Source organism: Carassius carassius, chromosome 50, assembly GCF_963082965.1.
Source record: "Carassius carassius chromosome 50, fCarCar2.1, whole genome shotgun sequence".
NCBI lineage: Eukaryota > Metazoa > Chordata > Actinopteri > Cypriniformes > Cyprinidae > Carassius > Carassius carassius.
In genome coordinates, this window is record NC_081804.1 from 15295453 (window position 1) to 15318317 (window position 22865).

At 34.3% G+C, this 22865-nt stretch overlaps 1 protein-coding gene and 1 long non-coding RNA gene across 3 annotated transcripts in view; one reads left to right on the top strand and one right to left on the bottom strand.

Moving 5' to 3' along the window:
* LOC132133183 (oxysterol-binding protein-related protein 5-like) overlaps positions 1–22228 on the top strand; it is a 47837-nt gene extending 25609 nt beyond the window's left edge. Inside the window, exons 2-22 of one of the 2 annotated variants that reach the window (XM_059545933.1) lie at positions 4271–4427; positions 4730–4803; positions 6124–6204; positions 7369–7470; positions 7552–7755; positions 7833–7917; positions 8007–8169; positions 9742–9943; positions 12340–12524; positions 12618–12699; positions 13497–13595; positions 13846–13942; positions 14026–14124; positions 14689–14786; positions 14879–14968; positions 15258–15394; positions 16433–16618; positions 17767–17893; positions 17997–18099; positions 21356–21458; positions 21556–22228. In XM_059545933.1, the coding sequence (XP_059401916.1) occupies positions 4292–4427; positions 4730–4803; positions 6124–6204; positions 7369–7470; positions 7552–7755; positions 7833–7917; positions 8007–8169; positions 9742–9943; positions 12340–12524; positions 12618–12699; positions 13497–13595; positions 13846–13942; positions 14026–14124; positions 14689–14786; positions 14879–14968; positions 15258–15394; positions 16433–16618; positions 17767–17893; positions 17997–18099; positions 21356–21458; positions 21556–21691 (2589 nt within the window). In that variant the 5' untranslated portion in view covers positions 4271–4291 and the 3' untranslated portion in view covers positions 21692–22228. Of the gene's footprint in view, positions 1–4270; positions 4428–4729; positions 4804–6123; positions 6205–7368; positions 7471–7551; positions 7756–7832; positions 7918–8006; positions 8170–9741; positions 9944–12339; positions 12525–12617; positions 12700–13496; positions 13596–13845; positions 13943–14025; positions 14125–14688; positions 14787–14878; positions 14969–15257; positions 15395–16432; positions 16619–17766; positions 17963–17996; positions 18100–21355; positions 21459–21555 lie in introns of those variants that run through there. The other variant, XM_059545932.1, reaches the window with a different exon arrangement.
* Positions 4340–4885, bottom strand: LOC132133184 (uncharacterized). Its single transcript, XR_009429136.1, has 3 exons — positions 4763–4885; positions 4523–4613; positions 4340–4442 (listed from the first exon to the last, which is right to left on the bottom strand). It is a non-coding gene; the product is annotated as an uncharacterized LOC132133184 (long non-coding RNA).
* Positions 22229–22865: the final 637 nt, after the last annotated feature.

Genomic DNA, 22865 nt, shown 5'->3' on the forward strand with positions numbered 1-22865 from the left:
AGTAAAATATTTAAGCCTGGAATACATTTGAGTGTACACAACTAATTTTCGAAAATGTTTTTAAATATTTTTTCTAAAATAATATATATTTTTACGCAAATATAATAAATTATTAATTCATAAATATTCATAGATATTATGAGAGACTGATCTTGACACATGACATGGTGTTTTTAATTTATACATTTGCAAAGATAACCAGCAGACCCTGGAGAGGAAGGAAGCAGAGGATCAATATATGGTTTATGGTAGCATCAGGCTGGTTCTTTTGTCTCCAAACTGCCCTCTGCAGGTGGATGAGAGCAGAGTTCCAAACCCTCTCACTGTCCTGGAACCAGTGGTGGATAGCTGGAATGTCAGAAGGCTTACCTGGCCAGGAAAACGAGGGGTTTGGTAGCCGAGTATGCACTGGAAGGGTTTTAATCTGGTGGTGGCTTGACACAGGGAGTTCTGTGCATGCTCTGGGATGCACTAGGGTAGGAGCGGCACAGAAGGCTTTCTTGAGTTGGATGAAGTCATTGGATGCATTGGATGCTGTTTGAGGACAGAGATTTGGCTCAATGTTTCAGTAAGGAGGTTAGAGGGGAGCGTATCTTACTGAAGTTGTTGATGAACCTCCTGTGGAAGTATGCAAACCCAAGAAGCATTGTAGTTCCTTAATGGACATGGATTGTGGCCAATTCTCAGCTGCCTCTACCTTCCTCTGGTCCATGCGGATACCATATTGGTTGATGACATATCCAAGGAAATGGAAAAACTCACATTTCTTGAGCATGAGGTACAGTATAGCTGGAATTCTTGAAGTTTCTGGACGACCTGCATCAGTTGTTGGTGATATTCAGCCTGGTTCCCGGGAATAAATGAGGATATCATCAATGTAGACAGTGACGAAAATGTAAAGGAATTCCCAGAACACCTCGTTCATAAATCACTGGAAGACTAAAGGTGAGTTTGTCAGCCCATATGACATAACAGAGATCCAGGCTCATTATTCTCACTGGTTGCTCTTTTTGTTTTTTGCTACAACATGGGATTAATCAATGCATGCTGATGAACTTTTATCATAATTTATAGTTATATGGAAATGAAAGTGGTTAACATTCAACCCGTTCATTTTCATCAGTAGTATTATTTGTGATTTGATTTTGTGAACGGGAGATCCTCGTTTGCTGTGTTATAAGCCAAACTTCGGACACTTTCACTTTCGAATTTGCGATTGTCTCACGTTTTATGAGAAAAGATAATGGTCTGTTTTGCTTACATCTACACACCTTTCATTTTTTAAGACTAAAACAAAATATGAATTCATTGTTATTCTTAATTAAAAAGCACAACAACAATAAAACAGTATGCTGCAATGGCAAACTAGCTTACAAAATGTTTATTAACAAAAACAAATAGGATGAGGCATGGCAAACACAACATTCTGTATTTAGGGATGTAACCATATGAAAATTTCATACCACGATTATAGTGAACGAAATTATCACGGTTATCAGTATTATCACAGTATTATTAAAATATGCTGGAGGTGTTCAAAAGCAAAATCCCATAAGGATGAGGAGCACAGCTGCCTTGCTGTACCACTGTTTTCCTCACAGTTGCTCACTTCACAGCAATAGCCTTTAATATCATCCTTGGAAATAAATCAATAAAACTTATTCAGATATGCTATTAAATACACATATTTTCTTCAGACATACAAACATTCTATACATATGTATGTGAAAGGAGTATGTAAGTATGTGATAGTAGAAATGTATGCATGTGAAAGGAGAATGTAATGCTGGGTACACACTAGGGCTGTGCGATTAATCGAAATCGAATCGTAATCGCGATTTGAGACATTGCAAATTGCTAATTGCAAAAGCCTGCGATGTGGACGCGATATTATGCATGACTGTCAGCCTTGAGTGGCAGTCTTACTAACTAATAGAGTGAGTGCACCTCCGTTCTCCCCAGTCAGCTCTGCTCTAGCCAACTGTCTAAACTTCCACCATTAAAAAAAAAAAAAAAAAAAAACTCCGGAAAGCAGGAGAGAGACAGAGTGAGATTATGGCGTCTACAGGGGCAGGTCAATAGTTAGGCAAATGAAAACTAAAGAGAAATGTTATGTAACTTAAGCTTTGAAAAGACAGACAACGAACAAAAAAGATAATTTACAAGAGCTGCGTCACAATGCATATCAAGAGCATCCTTTATTGCATGTTCGCTATTCCCCATTCAGAAGATCGCACACACAGCCTGTCTCTGAATGCTTCTCATACTCGCTCCTCTCTTCCCCACGCAGCGTGAATCCAAAGTCACGGACGAGCCGTTCACACTTGCCGCACTCACGCAGCCTGTTTCGTAACGCTCGGTTATATTCTCGCGTGGCCCTGCACCGCAAATCTCCACGAGCGCATCTGGCAGTATGGATGAGGCTTGACGTGCGCTGTCTTTGCCACATCATGGCACACCACACACTATAGGAGCAAAACGGTTGAATCGAGGATTTTTTATCCTCGTGTTTGTGGTCTATCACATTTTGAAAATCTTATAAGATGTAAAAAAATTTTTTGGTGTGTACCCAGCATTACTGTGTGAAAGCCAAAAAAAATGTATGTGAAAGGAGAATGTATGTGTGTGAGAGTGCCAGAGAGTATTATGGCTTGTACGGTCCCTCATAAAAATTAATAGATAAAAATCACTTTACAACTTGGGCACTTTTGGAGTCTTTTGGAGAGGGACAGCACTAGTACTCATTCATTTCCATGTTTTGGAAAAGAGCAGCCAGGATGTTCTTAAAAAAAGTAATAAATAAAAATCTAATTTGGTGTTCCATGGAAGAATGTTTGTCAAATTAATTCTTTAACACTGAAAAAATTGCACATTTGGCATTAAAGGAGATCTCTTTTGTGATTGTCTTGGTTTTTCTTTCTTCTTTCTTCATTCTTCTTGCAGGTGTTATTTTTGTTTAGTCTATTCAGGATGTGTTTTTGTCTCTCTGCAACTCATAGTCTTGTAAACAGAGCAAACTGAACAGCAGCCAGATGCATGGCCAATTTAATCCACCCGCCCTGCCCTATAGCTGTGGCTTTGAGATGTGATTGGTTGAGCCGACTGCAGAGCTCTAGGGAGAGACAGAGAGGTAGAACAGACTTGGTAACTGTTCAACTTATAGACAGCAGCTCCCACACCCCACTCAGACTGACACTGCAGCACAAAGACTATTTTTAGATCATTTTCATGAGAAGGGAGGATGCTGGGAAGTTGATTCAGATGCTCTGCAACTAAAAGCCCATGTTCTTTTCATTTGCTCAGTTGATTAGTGTCATCTTATGTAACCTGAAATCTTTAATTTTGCTACCCTACATTTCAAACCTGAATATTTAATGAATGCATCTAGCAAATTTAGTGAATAACTGCAGGTAAATGATGTAGTTTTTAGGGTTAAAATATTTAAATATACAATAAACTGAAATCATGTCATGTCATGAAATCACTGAAATATATATATGATGGATGGGTTGATGGATAGATATTGGACTAGATGGTTGGATGGATGGAAAGATGGATAATGGGTAATATGATATCATTGGAAGGATGGATGGATAGTGTATTAGATCATTGGATGGATTGATATATGTGTAGCGGGCTAGATTCTTGGATGGATTGATTGTTTGGTGGATGGATGGATGGATGGATGGATGGATGGATGGTGGGTGAATAATAGTGTGTTAAATTGTTGAATAAATTAAATTAATTTAATAAATTGCAGTTGGTCAGTCAGACAAAGTCGGTCAGATTTTGATTCAGATTTAATCAGCAGAAGTATTTTCAGTAAAGGACTGATTCAAACTGAATCAGTCTTTTTGAATGATTTGTTACAAGAATAGGCTCATAAGAGTCATTTGCAAGGAAAACATAACAGAAAGCTTTACGCCATATTTTGTGTTAGGTTGAATTTTTTTGTCTCTTTAGAATCAGTTTAATCTGCAATCTCACATTTACAGACTTCAACTTAATGCACTTATATTCTGTCAGCCGCATGTCTCATTTAGCATAAATCTTTATGTTGCATAAGCTTTCTGGAAGCATTTGCATCCAAGTTGGTGTGGACACTAACATTCGCTTACATCTACCCACTTTGCTTTGATGATTATCTACTATTAGTAAGGAAAAGGACTACATAACTGCTGCATTAATGTTGAGCAGTTATTGCAAACTATATTAACAAATATAAATTAACATTCCTAAACTATATTAACATTGCAAATTTTTCCTCCAGGTTGACAGACTGGCTGGCACAATGAAGGAAGAGAACTTGTTCCGCAGACGGTTCTCTCTCTGTCCCACAGCCGCCACACCTCCCAAGATCGACCCACGTTTGTTGTCTCGTAACCTGTCCTATGGAGGAGACAATGAACTCTACCCGCTCAGCCCAGGTATCCATTCAATTCCTAATTGTGTGGAAACACTAGATTATTAAAGAGACACATGCAAGAGATTACTGCTTCTGAATCACTACGGTCATTTGCACCTGTTTGGGATTCACCCAGAAAGCATTAGCAACCAACTAAAACCCTAGGAACTTTAGCAACCACCAACCACCTGGAAACCACCTAAAACACCTGATAGAAATGCAACAAAATTGAACAAACATTAAAAAATCGTATTGACTCTTGTGATTGATGTTAATGCTGTGTTTGTGTGGGTGTGGGTGTGTGTGCGTGTGTATGTTCTGTAGGTAATGAATTGGAGAGGAACGTTTTGCCCTTACTGAGGGACGAGGTCAGTCCGGTCCGCTCGCCCAGCAGCGCGGTATTTTCAGCTTTCTGTTAACTACGTGCATTAAATATGATGGCATCATAATGCAGATGGGAAAGAAAATAGCCTGTACTCGTGGTTGAAGAGCTTTTCCATAACACACCTGCTACTTCAGCCCACTTACTACCGTATTTTTTGGACTATAAGTCGCACCTGAAGTCGCATCAGTCCAAAAATACGTCATGATGAGGAAAAAAAACATATATAAGTCGCACTGGACTATAAGTCGCATTTATTTAGAACCGAGAACCAAGAGAAAACATTACCGTCTCCAGCCACGAGAGGGCGCTCTATGTCTTCAGTGTAGACTACAGGAGCACTGAGCAGCATAGAGCGCCCTCTGGCGGCTGTAGATGGTAATGTTTTCTCTTGGTTCATGTCAAATTAATTTTGGTAAATAAGTCGCACCTGACTATAAGTCGCAGGACCAGCCAAACTATGAAAAAAGCGCAACTTATAGTCCGGAAAAAACGTTAGTTATTTATTTGTGGAAACTTGGCTTCAAATGCTGAAACTGAAATGTTTTCATTTGAAAAAAAAGATTTCAGACCTTGGATATTACAATGAAAACAAGTTCATATTCATCCTTAAACTACACAATACTAATGTTTGAGGTTTGTTTGATGCCTTGTGAAAAGCTTCCTCTTAGCCCAAAATAATAACACATTTATGTATTTATTCATATATATATATATATTGTTTTAATTATATTTTATTATCATTTTATTATTAGTTAATGCTCAATATTATTTTTATTAACAAAATATTTTATGTTTTATATGAAGTTTACAGTTGATGATCTTTATTACTGATTTTATTGATTATTTGTTGCAAAATAACTTTACTGTTGTTTTGTGTAGATGATTTGGTTTAGAGGCTAATTTGGGTCTAAGAGGAAAGCTGTCTTCTCCATATTTTGGTCTGATCTTCAACTGACACAGACAGCTGCCCAAACAGACCTGCTGCATTTAGCCTGCAGCCTTTTGCTCTTAGTGTAAAAGAGTTGTGGCTGGAAGTAGCTTTCTTTACTTTACAATTACTATATTAATATATTTACTTAACATAAGTTAATATACTTATTACGTTAAGACTTTCTAAAGTCAACATGAAATGGCACAAGCAACCCATTCGACTTCCGTAATGTGATATGTTCTTAAGAAACAGGATATTCATTGAGAAAAAGATATCAAATATCATCATATTTAGTCCGGGATCCTGTATGAAGAAAGCAAACAGTGGCGATTTTGATCTCATGTTGACGTCAAATGAAAGTTAAATGGATATTCAGTTTTGCAATCTCTTCTTTTGCTTCAGTCGGAATCCAGGATGTTTATCGGTTTGGAGAAGGAGTCTTCCTCGCCCACGGATAAGCTGGCAAGGAAAGAATCGCTTAAGGTACGAGAGTTCCTGACCCAGTTTCTCTAAACAGCGTCTTGTTCGCCGTGTCAGTCAACAGGTGGACGGCACTGGACCTGCGTACTGGCACTTCTCTACTAGAGGAAATACTCTGAAACATTTCTGCAAATATTTAATGCATCTTTTCGTCTGGCCTATTTTTTTGTTTTTACTCTGGACAGCTACAAATTGTATCTAAGTAAATTTTGCATGCATGAAAGTTCTGTGGCTAATATTTTTTTTCATTTTTTTCAACTTAAATTTGCAATATATAAAACATCAGCCCCACTTCCTATAGAATACTTTTTTTTTTACAGGAAACACATTTATTTTAGGGGCAAATACATTCTGTCACGAAAAGATTTTATTTTATTTTTTAACCCAAACTATTAAAAAAATTTGAATTGAAATAAAATAAATAATAAATATTTTATTTAAAGTTTTACTTAAAGTTTAAGTTCTGAATTTACTAAAGTACTAAAATTACTAGCTAAAACTGAAAGCAAAATTTGAAAAAGTTAAACTAATAAAAATGACAGTTTCATAACAAAAGTGCTAAAACAAAATAAAACTGAAAAAGTTACTAAGAAAAATATTTATAAAATTCTATAGTATAAATAAAAATAAAATAAAGGCTTTCATACATTTAAATACAGTTCCTAAATGTAACATTTAGATAGAAATGTTGATTTGTTTTGTGAATCTGACTTTATTTTAAATGAGTGACGTTTGTCTTGTCCAATCAGATTGCTTCTCCACAATCTAAAATTAAATCATTAAAGTAGAAACCAAAGGTGGTATATAAGTGGTTTATCTGGTGTATGCAATATGAAGTGACATCTGTGATATTATAAAAATACCCAAACTCTATTCAAGAGGCAACAGATAAATTATTCAATAGAAAGATTTAAAAACGAATCAAAACCTGGAACTTCAAATGGATTTTAATTATGAACGCAAGAGTCCAGTTCATCTAGGTTTTAACTGGTAGCTCCACTGTTGCTGTATTTTTTTAGCTCTGTGATGTCGTTTATGGTGCACTCTTGTGTTCACGAGAGTCTACATTTATTCACAGAATAAGAGTAGACATTTGTCTTACTGCCCACTTGCACCCCCTAGCTGATGATTGAGCAATGCACTAAACCTTGACCTAACATATCTTAGGTTCAGAAGAAGAACTATCGACAGGAAAAGAAGAGGGTTGCAAAAGAGCTGTTCAGTGCACTTAAGGATCCAAGTGTGGTTATTATGTCCAACTGGCTAAAGGTCGGTAAACCTCACTGGTTTTCATTTGAACCATTCGAGTATTTCTCAGTAGCTTTGAGATGTGATTCTGGGATGCATCAGATTCGGGGGACTTTGAAGAGTTGGACGAAATTGTGGTGCATCCTGAAGCCCGGCATTCTCCTGATTTACAAGACGCCCGGTTCAGATCACTGGGTGGGGACAATTCTTCTCAATGCCTGCAAACTCATTGAAAGGCCATCGAAGAAGGACGGATTCTGCTTCAAACTCTACCATCCGCTGGACAAGTCCATATGGGCCATGAAGGTCAGCCCACAGCATCGCTTGAAATGTGACGTTTGCTTGACCTCATCGTTGGGACTGATGGGTTTGTGTTTTTTCAGGGTCCAAAAGGAGAATCTGTGGGCTCCATCACACAACCCTTACCTAATAACTACCTGATCTTCAGAGCAGCATCCGAATCTGATGGTGAGCATTGGCATTTGTCTTCTGTAAAACTGTCTTGTCAGTATGGAGTCCATTTGAGGAGCACAGCCACAGCCTGTGGTTTTCTCCAGGACGCTGTTGGATGGACGCTCTGGAGCTGGCTCTCAGCTGCTCCAGCTTGTCGAAGATGACGGCGAAGAGTGGCAGGGATGGAGATCTGAGCAGCTCCTCTGAGTCCTCACACATACTGCAGCTGCTGCAGAGCTCGCCTCTCACCGACCAGGACCTGCTGCAGTGAGTCTGATCTCCTTTATGTAATTTTTTATTTATAGATCCCTCTTCTTGTCTTCCCATTGTTTTGTTTACCGATTAAAAAGCTTAAAATAGATTTTTGTGTATTTTAAACCTACGTTAAAGTCGTCCAGCTTCACAGTGGTATTGCAAAAATGATTTATTGTTGCTCTTACAAAACCTTTAATGCATTTAATTCTTACTTAATGACTTAATGGACATTAAACGACAACAACTGCATTGTGTCTCTACATGCACAGAACTGTAGAATTGCAACTCAATTTTTACAACACTTTACAGCAAATTCCGCATAATCTTGTTGTATAAGTGTATTTCCATTATATATTTATTATTTATTCTAATTTAGTATAAATGCTAAATGGTTAAATACAAAAATACAGTAAATATATGGTACAGTACTTAGACATGTGATGTTAATATTGTGTGATATAAAATACCATCAGTCAGAGTCAATAGCTATAATCACAGGCATATCCATGACTAATTGTGATTAATCACCATAAATTAATAGCAGGTTTACATGATAATCAAATAATATTCCACTCAGATTCAGTGTATTTAAATGACAGTGTTTCTGAATCGGAGAGGAAGAGAAATAGTAGACATTGTTTGCTAGTGATATCCTTCAGCTGTCAATCATTTGTATATTCCAAACCCCACCTTTTTATAGCTGCTTTGAAGGTCTCGTCCAATCAGCTGTGCCCTACAGGTTTACGTAACAGGGAGAGGAGCAGGAAGAGATGAGCGGAATGTAAACCTAACACCACTCTCAACACACACACACACACACACTCGTACAAGCACGTCAGACAAGCTATAAAGCAGGAAAAACAGCTTTGCAAAACACGTTACTACAGAGCTTTCTGGTACAAACATCAATCCAAACAGGAACTACAGAGGGAAATCACTGTATTTTGACTGTACTTTTTCTGAGGTTTTCTTAGTTTTTTTGTTTACCAGTCTTTGGAGTTTCAAGAATAATATATTCTTGGCAAGGTAAGGACTAATTTTTTGCTTTGTTAGTTAGATGATTCATATTTCTCTTTAGAGATGCGTTGCCTATTGCAGAAATGTAGAAAATAACGTTCCTGCTCGTATAATGAACCTCTGGTGACCATGGTAACGGCCCTGTCAGTCAAATTACTCATGAAAATGGCCATCATGTGGTTTTTTGCTTTGGCAACTAATCTCGACGAGCTTTGAACATGAACCTAATAACAATTCTCACCGAGATAAAGCAGAATAAACAATTTGTATTAAAGAAAATAATAAAAGTTAAAGAATACATAATAAAAATGTTCTTCCTGTGGCTCAAGTGGTAGAGCATTGCGTTAGCAGCGCAAGGTTGTGGGTTCGATTCCCATGGAACACATGTTAGGTAAATAATGTTAGCCTGAATGCACTGTAAGTCGCTTTGGATTAAAACATTTAATAAATGCATAAATGTAAATGTAAAAACCTGTTTAAATGTGTATAGAATTAATAGAATGGACTAATTGCTGCCGAATCAAATCTCACATGGTCATTTGTTTCGTTTGTGTGTTTTTGTTAAAGGTTGAATGACTCCATGTTGGAAAACCATATGGAGAACGACGCCAACTCGGACAAATCAGAGAGGGAGGCGCATGAAGACTCGGACAATGCGGCCAATGAGAACGGTGGCAGATTGACGGAGGAGAGCGATCTGGACCCATCAGATGACGTGTGCCTGCAGGCCACCGCGTTTGTTGAAGAAGCCCATGAAGAGATGGGAGAGGTGATAAATTAATATGGCTTCATCACAGTCTCTGTTTGGTCTGAATGAACTGCTTTGTCCAACAAGAGCTAGTTAATGCGGTGACATTAAACACGGTCATGTCGATGAAGACATGCTAAAACAAAAAGAAACTGTGTTAATCAATTAAAATGTTCCCGGAGGACTTTTCTTTTGGCTTAAACCTAAAGAAATGAATAAAACTTCTGAGTCGGCATTAAACAAGACAACAATTCATTGATTTTTTTTTTTTTGGTTGTTGTTATTTTCAGCAAAAATTTAGTGGATCATGAAAAATGGATGCAAATTATTGTCTGATTTGAAACATATCTGAGAAAAAAATGATTTGCTTAAACTAAAATATGACTAAATTTGATGCGTTAAATATTGGCCAAATTTTTGTTGTTCTGTAAAAAATTGCAATTGAACATTTTAAACAATATGTTTGCCACTGGAACCATTCATATCAGGTCTAATGCACTTAAATTAGTTGAATGCATGAATTACTTGCAAACAATTTCTGTCTCAAAAACGATATGCATAAACTACTGAAGGACCTAACGGACATAAAAGTAATAAAATATTGAAAAAGATTTTGGCACCAAACTGTTTACATCAGGTACAGTGCGATGTACATGACAGTATAATTGATAAATTTTTTTGTAACAAAAACATTCAGGTTAATTTGTTATTCACTGAAGAAAAAAAATGGATGCTGCAGTTGAACATTTTATTGTAGCCTCAAAAAAAATTATTGTAGTGGAATATTTTTGAAAAATGAGTGCCAATTATTTTCTATCTGAATTAGTTTTTTTTTTTTTTTAGAAAAAAATATGAATAAATAAACATTAAATATAAAAAATACCTTATCGACATTAACTTCAATCAGAACCTCACAGAGTTCTGATCAATTTCTGATAGTTTTTGCTATAAATATATATAAAACATCCATCCATATGCACAAAAAAATCTTCCTGAATGCATATAACTTCATGAATCACTCAAATTAGTGCTTTTTTTCAGAGAATTATACATAATAATAAGAATAATTTTTGTTGTGTCATAATTATCACAAAGCATATATATATATATATATATATATATATATATATATATAATAAAATTTGTTTGTCACTTTTTACATAGGATGAAATCCATAGAATTTAGGATCAAATCCGTTATTAAGTTTGTTTTATCTATTTCTGGTCTAGAAATAGCTTTTATATTCTACATGGGGTGGTCCGCTTCATGGTGGCAGCCATTTTGAGATCACATGACCAGCCGAGTATTTCTCACTTTATTTTACTAACCCCCGAATATTAAACAGTTTTCATTGCAGGATAGGTTAATCATGCCTGTGAATGTGATATTTCCATGACTGCATTTTTAACAAAACGTTTGGTTTAACGTAATTCTATATCTACACCAATAGGGGTCAGTATAACATCAAAGAATTATGTATTATTGGCCTGTGAAACAGGCAAAAAAAAATTAATTGGTGCACCTTTAAATCAGTTAATAACACAAGCAACTTTAATGCAAAAGAATATGAATGAGAATAAGTATATTTTACATTCATATTGATGCATTTATCAGATGCTTTTATCCAAAATGACTTGAACTGCATTCAAAGTATATATATAGTCCGTGGTGTTCTGAAATAAGGAAGAAAAGTCCTTTTTTTATCAAATGTAAATTCTTGTCCCAGTCACATGTACTTGGTTAAATAACCATTACTTACACTACCAAAAATATATATTTTTTACATTAACAATGTAATCAATACTCTGATTATTATAGCCAAGTATGAATCTCATCAAGTTGTTTTTAAGCATTTCACATTTATTCCAAAATAATAACTCAAGGCAGTAACCATTTAAATAATATATTTGATTTGTGTACGTAGGTTCAGGTATTCTTTTAATAGTTAACTTTTAACAAGTCGGTTAATCATGCATCAAAGCTTGGTTAATATTGCTCACGGACACAGAGATTTACTAAAAATAATGTTTTCAGGGCATTTCAAGTCTTATTTTGACGTAACAAAGTGGTTATATCTAAGTGTGTGAGTTGTTCACTTTCTTTTTTAAATAAGTCTTCCCTTTAACACCATTATATTGTTCATTCAGACTGATTTGTGAAAGCAGAACGCGCATGAACACAACAAGCTGAGTTTACCGCATGAACCAGTCATATCCAATCATATCGCGGTGGAGGCATCTGTTAAAACTCAATGGGCTCAGGGGAGTCGAGAGAGACGCAAAGTGATTCATGTTATATTTTGATATATTGGCATTTATATATTTTTTTCTCATCCAATATTTTGAGGGGACACTTCCTCCCTTGCCTCCTCTGAAGAAACGCACCTGTATACTGTATATTTTCTGCTGTCATTATAGGTTGGTGAGGCGTCCCAGGTCGAGACGGTCACAGAGGAGAATAAGGGTTTGATTTGGACTCTCCTGAAACAGCTGAGGCCCGGGATGGACTTGTCTAAAGTGGTTTTGCCAACATTTATCCTGGAGCCACGTTCATTTCTGGACAAGCTGTCGGATTACTACTATCATGCTGACCTGCTGTCCCAGTGAGCAGCTCATTATCACTTTACTGAGACTAGCGGTTTTAGCTTTCATCAGGTGTGTTGGAGAAGAGATAATGGTGTATATTTGTGTTTCAGGGCTGTGATGGAGGAGAGCCCGTACTGCAGGATGAAGCAGGTCTTGCGCTGGTATCTGTCCGGCTTCTACAAGAAACCAAAGGCAAGTTTAGATTGAGAATAATGAGCCAGTTCACTGTTTCCATACATGGGTTTTATGCATATTTTGGGATTTCAAATAAAAACACCACCATTTTTTCATGAAGTCTCCTAAGCACATCATTTTTTTATAAAAACTGTAAAAAAAAAAAAAAATGTAATTTGTAATTTTATTTTCCAGTCTTTGGTGTCACGTGATCCTTCAGAAATCAGTCTAATATGCTGATTTGCTGCTCAAGAAACATTTCTCATTATTATCAATGTCGTGCTGCTTCATATTTTTGAGTTATTTCTATGATAAATACTAAGTTCAAAAGAATAAGCGATATTTATTCTAAAATAAAAAAGTATTTCTCATAAAACAAAAATATTAAATAAAATACTATACAGTAAAACGGGATAATTATTATTATGAAGCAAAACAGTATATTTAGTGAAAAATAAAAATGTATACGATTACAAATTCAAATAAAGCCTTCAGTGTCACAGAAATCATTCTATTATGATGATTTTCTTCTCATGAAATATTTTTTAGCTTAATATATATTTTATTTTTGTGCAAGTGATGAATTCTTTTTTTTTTTTTGTTCAAAAGAACAGCACTGAGTTGCTTTCCTGGTTTTATTGTTATCATTTTATTTGTTTTGTAACATTATAAATGTCTTTACTGTAACTTAAGGCATCCTTGCCGAAAAGATGTATTCATTTCTTTAAAAAAGTATACTTCTTAAGGCATGTATCTATCATTAGGGTGTGTGTGTGATTAATATTAACACTAATTGTGCAGTTCGTGTCTTCCAGGGTCTTAAGAAACCATACAACCCTATTTTAGGAGAGATGTTTCGATGCTGCTGGCTGCATCCACAAACAGACAGCTGTACATTTTACATCGCAGAGCAGGTGAGACTCTAGAATCAAGTGGTAACAATTCAAATATCTGACATTGCACTAAATAAAATAAAGATGATCAAACCAAGTGGCATTTTAAAACACTGACATTCAAACAAGCTTGTGGACTCTTTCTGGTTGTCTAAATGTCTGTAGTCTGTAGTCTTCCTCTGCATACATTGTAAACATGACAAGCTCTGTTTGTAATGAGAATGGAAACTGATAAGCTCATGTGATAAGCAGTTGACTTTTGTACTTTCAGGTTTCTCATCACCCTCCCGTTTCAGCTTTCTACATCAGCAATAGGAAGGACGGATTCTGCATTAGTGGAAGCATTCTGGCCAAATCCAAGTTTTATGGTATATAAGGTTCATTCTGCAGTTCAAAGCTCTGTGCTCTTGTTATGTGATGCTGGTTCTAAGTTCAGTGTGATTTCTTAAAGGGAACTCTCTGTCTGCTATTCTCGACGGAAAGGCCAGGCTCTTGTTTCTGACCCGAGATGAAGAGTATATCATCACAATGCCATACGCTCACTGTAAAGGTGATGGACTCTTAGTTTCATAATTAAATGATGTGCTCATTTTTAAATAATGCCTAAAGATATAGTACACCCGTAAATAATAATAAAATGTAATTATTCTTTATCATCAAAGAAACAAAAGCGACATTATTTTATCATTGTTTACTCACCCTCATTTAATTCCAAAAACATATGCTAATATTTTTTAGGATTATTATTTGCTGTTTTTAATATTATTTGCAATGACATTAGGTGAATAATCAACGTATTAAATAATGTCATAACTGTCAATATTTTTTTTTCTTAAACAAATGAAGTCTTTATTATAAAAAGTAAAAAAAAAACATAGACTAAGAAATTCAAATGAAACATAAACAGTTATAAAATAAAAATCATTTATTATAAAAAAAATGGATATTAGATGTAACTGGTGTATTTGTTTTATTATTTTCTTTTTATATATATCATATGCAAATAATATTACTAGTTATTTGCAGCAACATAAGGTGAGTTAATAATAAGAAAACTGTCAATGTTAATGCTTTCGTGAAACATTAATAAATGTAAATTGTCTGTTTCTCACAGGGATTCTGTATGGTACAATGACATTAGAGCTTGGCGGGAAAATCACCATCGAGTGTGAGAAAACACAGTGTTACACAGAACTTGAGTTCAAATTGAAGGTATTTTGGAGACCCAAAGTGAATTAATGCAGCTATTTTAATTTTTTATTGTTATTATAATCTTACAACTGTTGTCTTTTTCTCTGTTCCAGCCTTTTCTTGGCAGCTCTTGCAACGTTAACCAAATTTCTGGAAAGATCCGTATTGGTGAAGACGTTCTGGCTACAGTAGATGGGCACTGGGTGAGAATCCTTTCAAATACTTGCATAAAAAATATATACATTTATACCCTATAAATTCCTAAATATTTTATATAAAATGACATATATTATATATATATATATATATATATATATATATATATATATATATATATATATACATTAAGTATTTTAAGTATTATGTATTTTTGGCTCGTTTCATCAGTAGCTTAAACCTTCAAGTGTCTCTTCAAAGATAAGAGAAGATAAGACGGATCTTTATTGATCATGATTGATCGCAGCAGCTGACAGCACATGATCTCTTTCTCAGGACAGTAAAGTGCACCTGACTGAGAAGAGGACGGGCCGGCAGGAGGTGCTGTGGGACCCCGGTCCAGACATACGGAGACAGCGGCTGAAGAGACAGGTGGTGCAGGTGGACCAGCAGGAGGCGTTCGAGTCTGAGAGGTGCACAAACCCAAAACACCAAACCAATCACAAAAAACACTCAAGACAACAGGGACAGAGAGTGCTGCAAAATAGATTACCCATATGCAGTTTGATTTGTGATTTACCATACACCTTTTTGTTTATTTTAATTACTTGTTTTATTTACTTTTTAAATTGATATATTTTTATCAAATGTATATTAAATATATCTTATGCTATAAAATATATTATTATATTATAAATAATAACTTATTTAAAATAAATGTTGTATTATATACTGTAATATGTTTACATTTTGAAATTGTAATATATTTTCTCTATTATATTAATATGTGATATTAAGTACTATATTTATGGTTAATGCGTTTCTTATTTGAATTTATAAAAATAAATGATCATTATGTTTTTGTATTTTAATGGTTTTATTGGGTATTACATTTTACATATTGATATGATTTGAATAAATAATTGATAATTGTATCTGTGTGTGTTTAACTGACACATATTTATATAATTGTAATGATTTATTGAAAATATTTTTAGGTTTATATAGTTTTTGCTATGCATTTTAATCTTAAAATTGATCAGTTATTGCTTTTTATTTCTAAACCATTTATGTTGCATAAAAGCCACTAAATCTATTTCAGAAATCTGTTCCTTTTTTTTTTTGTTTTTTTTTTCAGAAACTCAAGCTCTGGTAAAACATGTACAAAAATTAAATATTTTCAATGTATATTTTGCCTGCCAAAAAGACGTTGTTGTTGTTGTTTATTTTAGGTGTAGTTACAGATCTCTACCAGCAGGAGCTAAAGTTACTGCTAAAGTTAACCAGTCAAACCTTGATGAAGACTACATTTCACAAATCACTCTTAAATCTCTTTAATCTTGACCTCTAAATCAACTTTGCAAACAATAAGCCTGATTCAAACTGATCTGAACTCTCTGGTTTTTATTAAACCAGATCAAAGAGCTGTAAAATACGTTATGACTAAACAATATTAGCTGTTATTAGATGTTGAGCTTCTAATGGCAAACTGCCGGTGTGTTTTCCTGCAGGCTGTGGCAGCATGTGACCAGAGCGATTCGAGATAAAGACCAGATGAGAGCCACGCAGGAGAAGTTTGTGCTGGAGGAGGCTCAGCGGCAGGAGGTCCGAGAACGAGAACGAGCCGAGCAGCTCTGGAACCCACGCCTCTTCACCTTCAGCACAGACACCAATGAGTGGCACTACAAATACCCAGAGTACATCTACAATAACACACTGAGGCTCTCATCAGTTACCAGACACAAGCGCTACAGAAAAATAATGCGCTTTAAAATAACTAAATTGACATATATGTGTTTTATTTTATTTTTCTGGTAACACTTTACAATAAGGTCACATTAGTTAACATTAGTGATTTGCATTAGTTAACGTGAACTTACTGTACAATGAAAAATAATCTTGGTTCATTTTTTTTTTTTTTGCATTTACTAGTATATTATTCAAATCACAAGTTTTATCTGCTAACATTTAATGGAAGTGAGTTAACAATGAACAATTAATGAATGTTAACAAAGATTAATAGATGTAACGCAAAAGTATTGCTCTTTAATAATGTTAGTTTAGGCAATTATTAATGTTATCTAATGTGACATTATAAAGTGTTACTTTTGAATAATTATTATATATTACTAAATTATGAATTATTGTAAATATTATATATGTATATGTTGTTATTTTATTCAATCATCATCATCATCATCATCATTATTAAATTAAATAACGTTATTTATATTATTAACAATTATATGAAATTTTATGCAGTTTATTATTTATATATACATTATTTATATATATAAATACTATAATGTTATTCATATTTATATACAATTGTATATATTTTTGTTATTTCTTATGAATATTAATTTATTATGTGTATATAAATATAAATATATATCCTGTGATAGATAGATTAGATAGATAGATAATCCTATTTTAATTGATGTCATTTATATTAATTATCATTCAGAAATATTGCAAAAATTTGATTTTAAGCCAAATTAAGTGATGCTCTAATTTCCAATGGTGTATATGTGTAATTTTATTGTAGATTTTATTACATATAATATTTTAAATGTATTTATTGTTATTATTAAATACTATAATATTCTATAAAAGTTTATATATTTAATAAATATTGTTTTTTAATTAATCTTCAGAATTTAGTATTAATTCATGAATTACACAACTTTCATTTATTGTTTTTATAATATAGATTTTTATGTAGAAATCATTGCTTTTATTTTCAAGCATTTTTTTGTTGTTGTTAATAAATGCAAATTAAAAATCCAAAAGTTTGTCAGTATTCCAGTAGCTAATAATCTCCGGGTCCTGATTCTGTTCTCAGCACTAAGCCATGGGACCCCGAGCGCTGTCTGGTGCAGTTTGAGAAAGACGGCATCATCCAGACGAAAGAGAAATCAAAGGGCCAACGCAGAAGCTTCTACAGCCAGAGCTGGGCTGGACAGCAGACGGTGAGTCACGCGGGATGGTTCCTCCCTCAGGTTCCTGAGGATTTATGCAGCTGACCCGCTGGCCCTTCAGGGTGTGTTTGGCTGACAGACATGTGTTTCTCAGGTGCGGGTGAATGGCAAACACAGCCAGCCGTCCAGCTGCAGTCAGAACACAGAGAGCAGCAGCAGCACACCAGAGCCCAACCATGAGTCATCCGACAATGAAGGCAAGTCTTCAAGCCATACACAAACACAGCTCCATCTGTTCCATCTGTTCAAGAGGTGAATAAATAGTGCCTCTGGCAATTAAAATAGTCTGACTGTCTGATTGTGGACTGTTACAGAAGCTTCAAACATGAAAGAGTGTATCAGATCCACTATAACAGACTAAAAATATCTGACTTTATGCTGTACATTACATTTACATTTACATTACATTTATTCATTTAACAGACGCTTTTATCCAAAGCGACTTACAGATAAGGACAGTGGAAGCAATCAAAAACAACAAAAAGAGCAATGATATATAAGTGCTATAACAAGTCTCAGTTAGCTTAAACACAGTACACGTAGCATGGGCTTTTAAATAATATAATAAATAAAAAGAAAACAGATTGAATAGAAAAAGAATAGAGCAAGCTAGAGTTAGAGCTCTATACTGTATATATATATATATATATATTTATACACACACACACAATGTATATATATATATATATATATATTTATACACACACACACAATGTATATATATATATATATATATATATATATATATATACATATATATTAGGGATGTCCCGATCAGGTTTTTTTGTCCTCGAGTCCGAGTCATTTGATTTTGAATAAAGAAGAGCGAAAAAACAGATCCAGGATCTTCAATAAATTACATTTTGAAATATATTCAAATATAAAACAGCTATTTTAAATTCAAAATCTTACTGTTTTGCTGTACTTTGGATCAAATAAATGCAGTCTTGGTGAATAGAAGGGACTTCTTTCAAAAAAAAAAAAACCTTAACAAGCTGACTGTTAGTATAGGCAACTTACATTTTTCTCTAATTTCTAGCTTTTAATTGGCTTAGAAATCTATAAATGCTGGACAATAACAAATAATAATGATTTGTTTATATACTACAAATACTGTTTATCACATAATAATGCAGAATAGTTTCTATACTGTAATAAATACTATGTCAATCAGCACTGCATTTTTCATACTTTATTTATCACCTGCTGGAGATGACTTGAAGAACAATTTATTGTCGTGTTCGTATATTAATGTCTTCGTGTTTGCATAAGTTTCTGTTTTCCTGTGAGCACCACAGCATAGCTGGACGCTTTTGTCCACATTAGGAATTTCCTGATATCAGCGCGAGAGCGCGCTCCGGCTTCGAGTATGAATGAAACACACACTGCATGAGAGTTTAGCGCTCTGTGATGTTCATCTTGCTGTATCCTGAGTCTGAATGAAATATCAGGTCATGCGCAAACTATCATGTCTCTTTGAGTTTGAATCTATATTTATTCACACCAGCTCTTGAAAACAAAGTGATGTCATGCCGCACGCGTCGCTGTTTCTGTGTGGAGTCAAAAGGGTCTAACTCTGTGCCACTGCATAACAAAAGATGTGTTAAAAATTAATGAGAATATATATATATCCGAGTCCTGATCGGGAGGTAACGTCCGATTCCGATCGAGTCTGAAACCACGCGATCGGGCCCGATTTCCGATCACGTGATCGGATCTGGACATCCCTAATATATATGTATATATTTGTATAATAAATTAAAAGAAAATACAAGACAATACTTGAACAAGGCGTTGTTCAGCATGTCCTGAAAGAAAGGGCTTGATCTTCTTGATGTTGAATAAAGCAAATCTGCAGGATCGGACAGTTTTAGCAATGTGGTCTGAAAAGTCAGCTGATCATCAATATTAACTCCAAGGTTTATGGCTGTTTTTGAAGGAGTTATGGTTGATGTGCCTAACCTGATGGTGAAATTGTGATGAAACGATGGGTTTGCTGGAACCACAAGCAGTTCTGTCTTGGAAAGGTTGAGTTGAAGGTGATGGTCCATCATCAAGCAAGATATGTCTATTAGACAACCTGAGATGCGAATAGCTAGCGTCGGATCATCAGGATGGAATGAGAGGTAGAGTTGAGTGTCATCACTATAGCAGTGATATGAAAAGCCATGTTTCTGAATGACAGAACCTAATGATGCCATGTAGACCGAGAAGAGAAGTGGTCCTAGAACTGAGCCCTGAGGCACCCCGGTGGTTAGATGTTGTGACTTGGACACCTCACCTCTCCAAGGTTCTTTAAAGTACAAGTAGTAGGATTAGAAAAAATGAGTTTGGAGACTTCTGCCTCAGAGAGTGAAGAGAAGGACGTGAATAAGTGTATGTTTGTTAGTGATATGAGCTTGACGGATTGTGGTGTGGAAAACTGTGCACTGATGTTTTTAATTTGATTAATGAAAAACGTGGCAAAGTCATCAGCTATTAGAGATGAAGCAGAAGGAGGACAATGAAGCGAGGAAAATGTTTTAAAAAGCATGCAAGAGTTAGATGAATTGTTATTTTTGTTATGGTAGTATGTCATTTTAGCAGTGGAAACATTATTACAGTAAACTAACTGCATTTATGAAAAATTATTTAGACACTTAAACTTTTAAATAACTGAACAAAAACTGATTCAATCCAGAGAACAGCTTGGAAAAAAATAAGTGGCTTTAGAACATTGGCTGATTACACATGATAAAAAAAAATAAATTAAATATATAAATAAAATAATAAAACAATATAAATGTATTCCCAAATTAGCGTTTTACTCTAAAATAAATATATTTGTTGTAGAATAAAATATAAAATATTTATTTTATATATTTAAAATATTTATTTAAAAAAAAAAAAAAAAAAAATATATATATATATATATATATATATATATATATATATATATATATATATATGTATATATATAAAGGGTTTTAAAATAAATAAAAAATATTTACAATTATATTTTATGATATAATTTATATTCATATTTAATAAAATAAAAGGTAAAACAACTAAATTAATATAATATTAATATAAGTATGTAATAAAATATTTATTTTAAAAACATATGAAATATATGTTTTAGATAATTTTATATATTAATTAGATTTATTAGAAATAAAAAATATCCTAAAATATATTTAAAAAAATTAAGATAAATGTAAAAAAAGACCAAACAAACAAAAATATTTATCAGAAAACAACAAAATAAGTATTATAAACTAGTAGATTTTTTAATAAAACTTGCATTAAAAAATAAAAAATAGCATTAGCACTATAAAACTAAATAAATATCTATTTTAAAGCAAATATATATATATAAAATATTTAAAAAAATTTAAAAAAATAAAATAAAATTGAAAACCTATTCAAGCCTTTAGATTGCTTTTTTTATTTGTCTCTATTTGACTTTCTCAGGCTTCATGAAGCAGTGTGCAAGATGCACTAAAGAAGTGAAGGACATCGCCCTCATAGAGGCCTCGGTAGCAGCTATACAGAAAACACAGCAGGACATCCAGAGGCAAGTACAGCCTGACACATACTGCATTCAGCAATATGCTATTCAGTATCATCTATTAATAACACTGATCCCTGCATCTCAATCCCTGTATCTTCAGAAACCTGAGTTCACTGGGTCGTCAGATCACGCGGCACAAGACAGCAGAAGAGAGCAAGTCCTTGAGCGGCCGCCACTATCTCATCCTCTGCATGCTGTTGCTCTTCCAGCTACTCATCAACTACGTCTTCCCTTGAGATGCTGTCACCTAGAGACCATCGCCTAGCAATAAACACAGCCAAACTATCACCGTTACATAGCCACTTGAATGCCCCGCCGTGTTGTTGCTACTGTCTGTAGCCACACCATTAAGCACTAAGCACTTCAATTAGAGAGAAAGAGACTCTTGTTTTAATAAATATGACCGATAATCCTTTCAGAGTGGATATAAAACGCTTTACTGCCACTCTCGGTAACTGACGTGTTCCCTCTTTCCTATGTACTTCTCTTTCTCTGCAATATAGGTCATGTATTTGTGGCATTTTTGAATGCAGTTGATTGGGTTAGTGTCTATGTGTTCGCGTTACCCACAAACTCCTCTTCCATTCATACACCGGGCCTTAATACTGATGCCAAAAAAGAAGTGAAAAGTCAGTGAAGTCCGCCAGTGCAACTTTATTATGCTTTCATGTCAACGACTGACCACATAAATTTGCTTGTTTTATTTGACCAAAACAGTGTTTCTGTATAGAACAATACAAAGAGTAAATGTTTACAAACTTGATTGTACACAACGGAAACCATGCTCTGACACCAAATGTGTTGTGTAGATTTAGATGAAGTTAACAGAATTGGAGAGAGCACTACGATAGCAGAATGAACAATCAGCCATAAGACTGTGGCAAGCTGGTTTTACATTTAATCCTTAAAACGTACCAGTATCTAGTTTCATACTACTGGTTTTATATTTTAGCCACTAGTATCTATTCCATTAAGTACTAGTACTTATTCATTAGGCACTTCTTATTAGCTACTAGTTCTTATTCTTTGCATAACTAGTTCTTATTCATTAGCTACCAGAGCTTATAGTTAATAGTAACTTTAAAGATACTAGTACTTATTCATTAGATACTAGTACTTTTTTCAGCAGCAACTAGTAACCATTATATTGTTACTAGTAACAATTTTTATTTTTTTTTTGCCATTGACTTGTATGGGATCTATCATTCACATATCTGAATAGTATGTATTCCACTAGTGAGTAGTGTTTTTTTTTTTTAATGTTACTAGTAAGAATTCATGTATCACAAGTACTTATTCATTGAATACTATTGATTTTCATTAGATAACAGGACCTACATAGGTACCAGTATCTAATAAAAAGTATGCATACTAGTAGTTATTCATTAGACACTAGTACTTGTGTTTTAG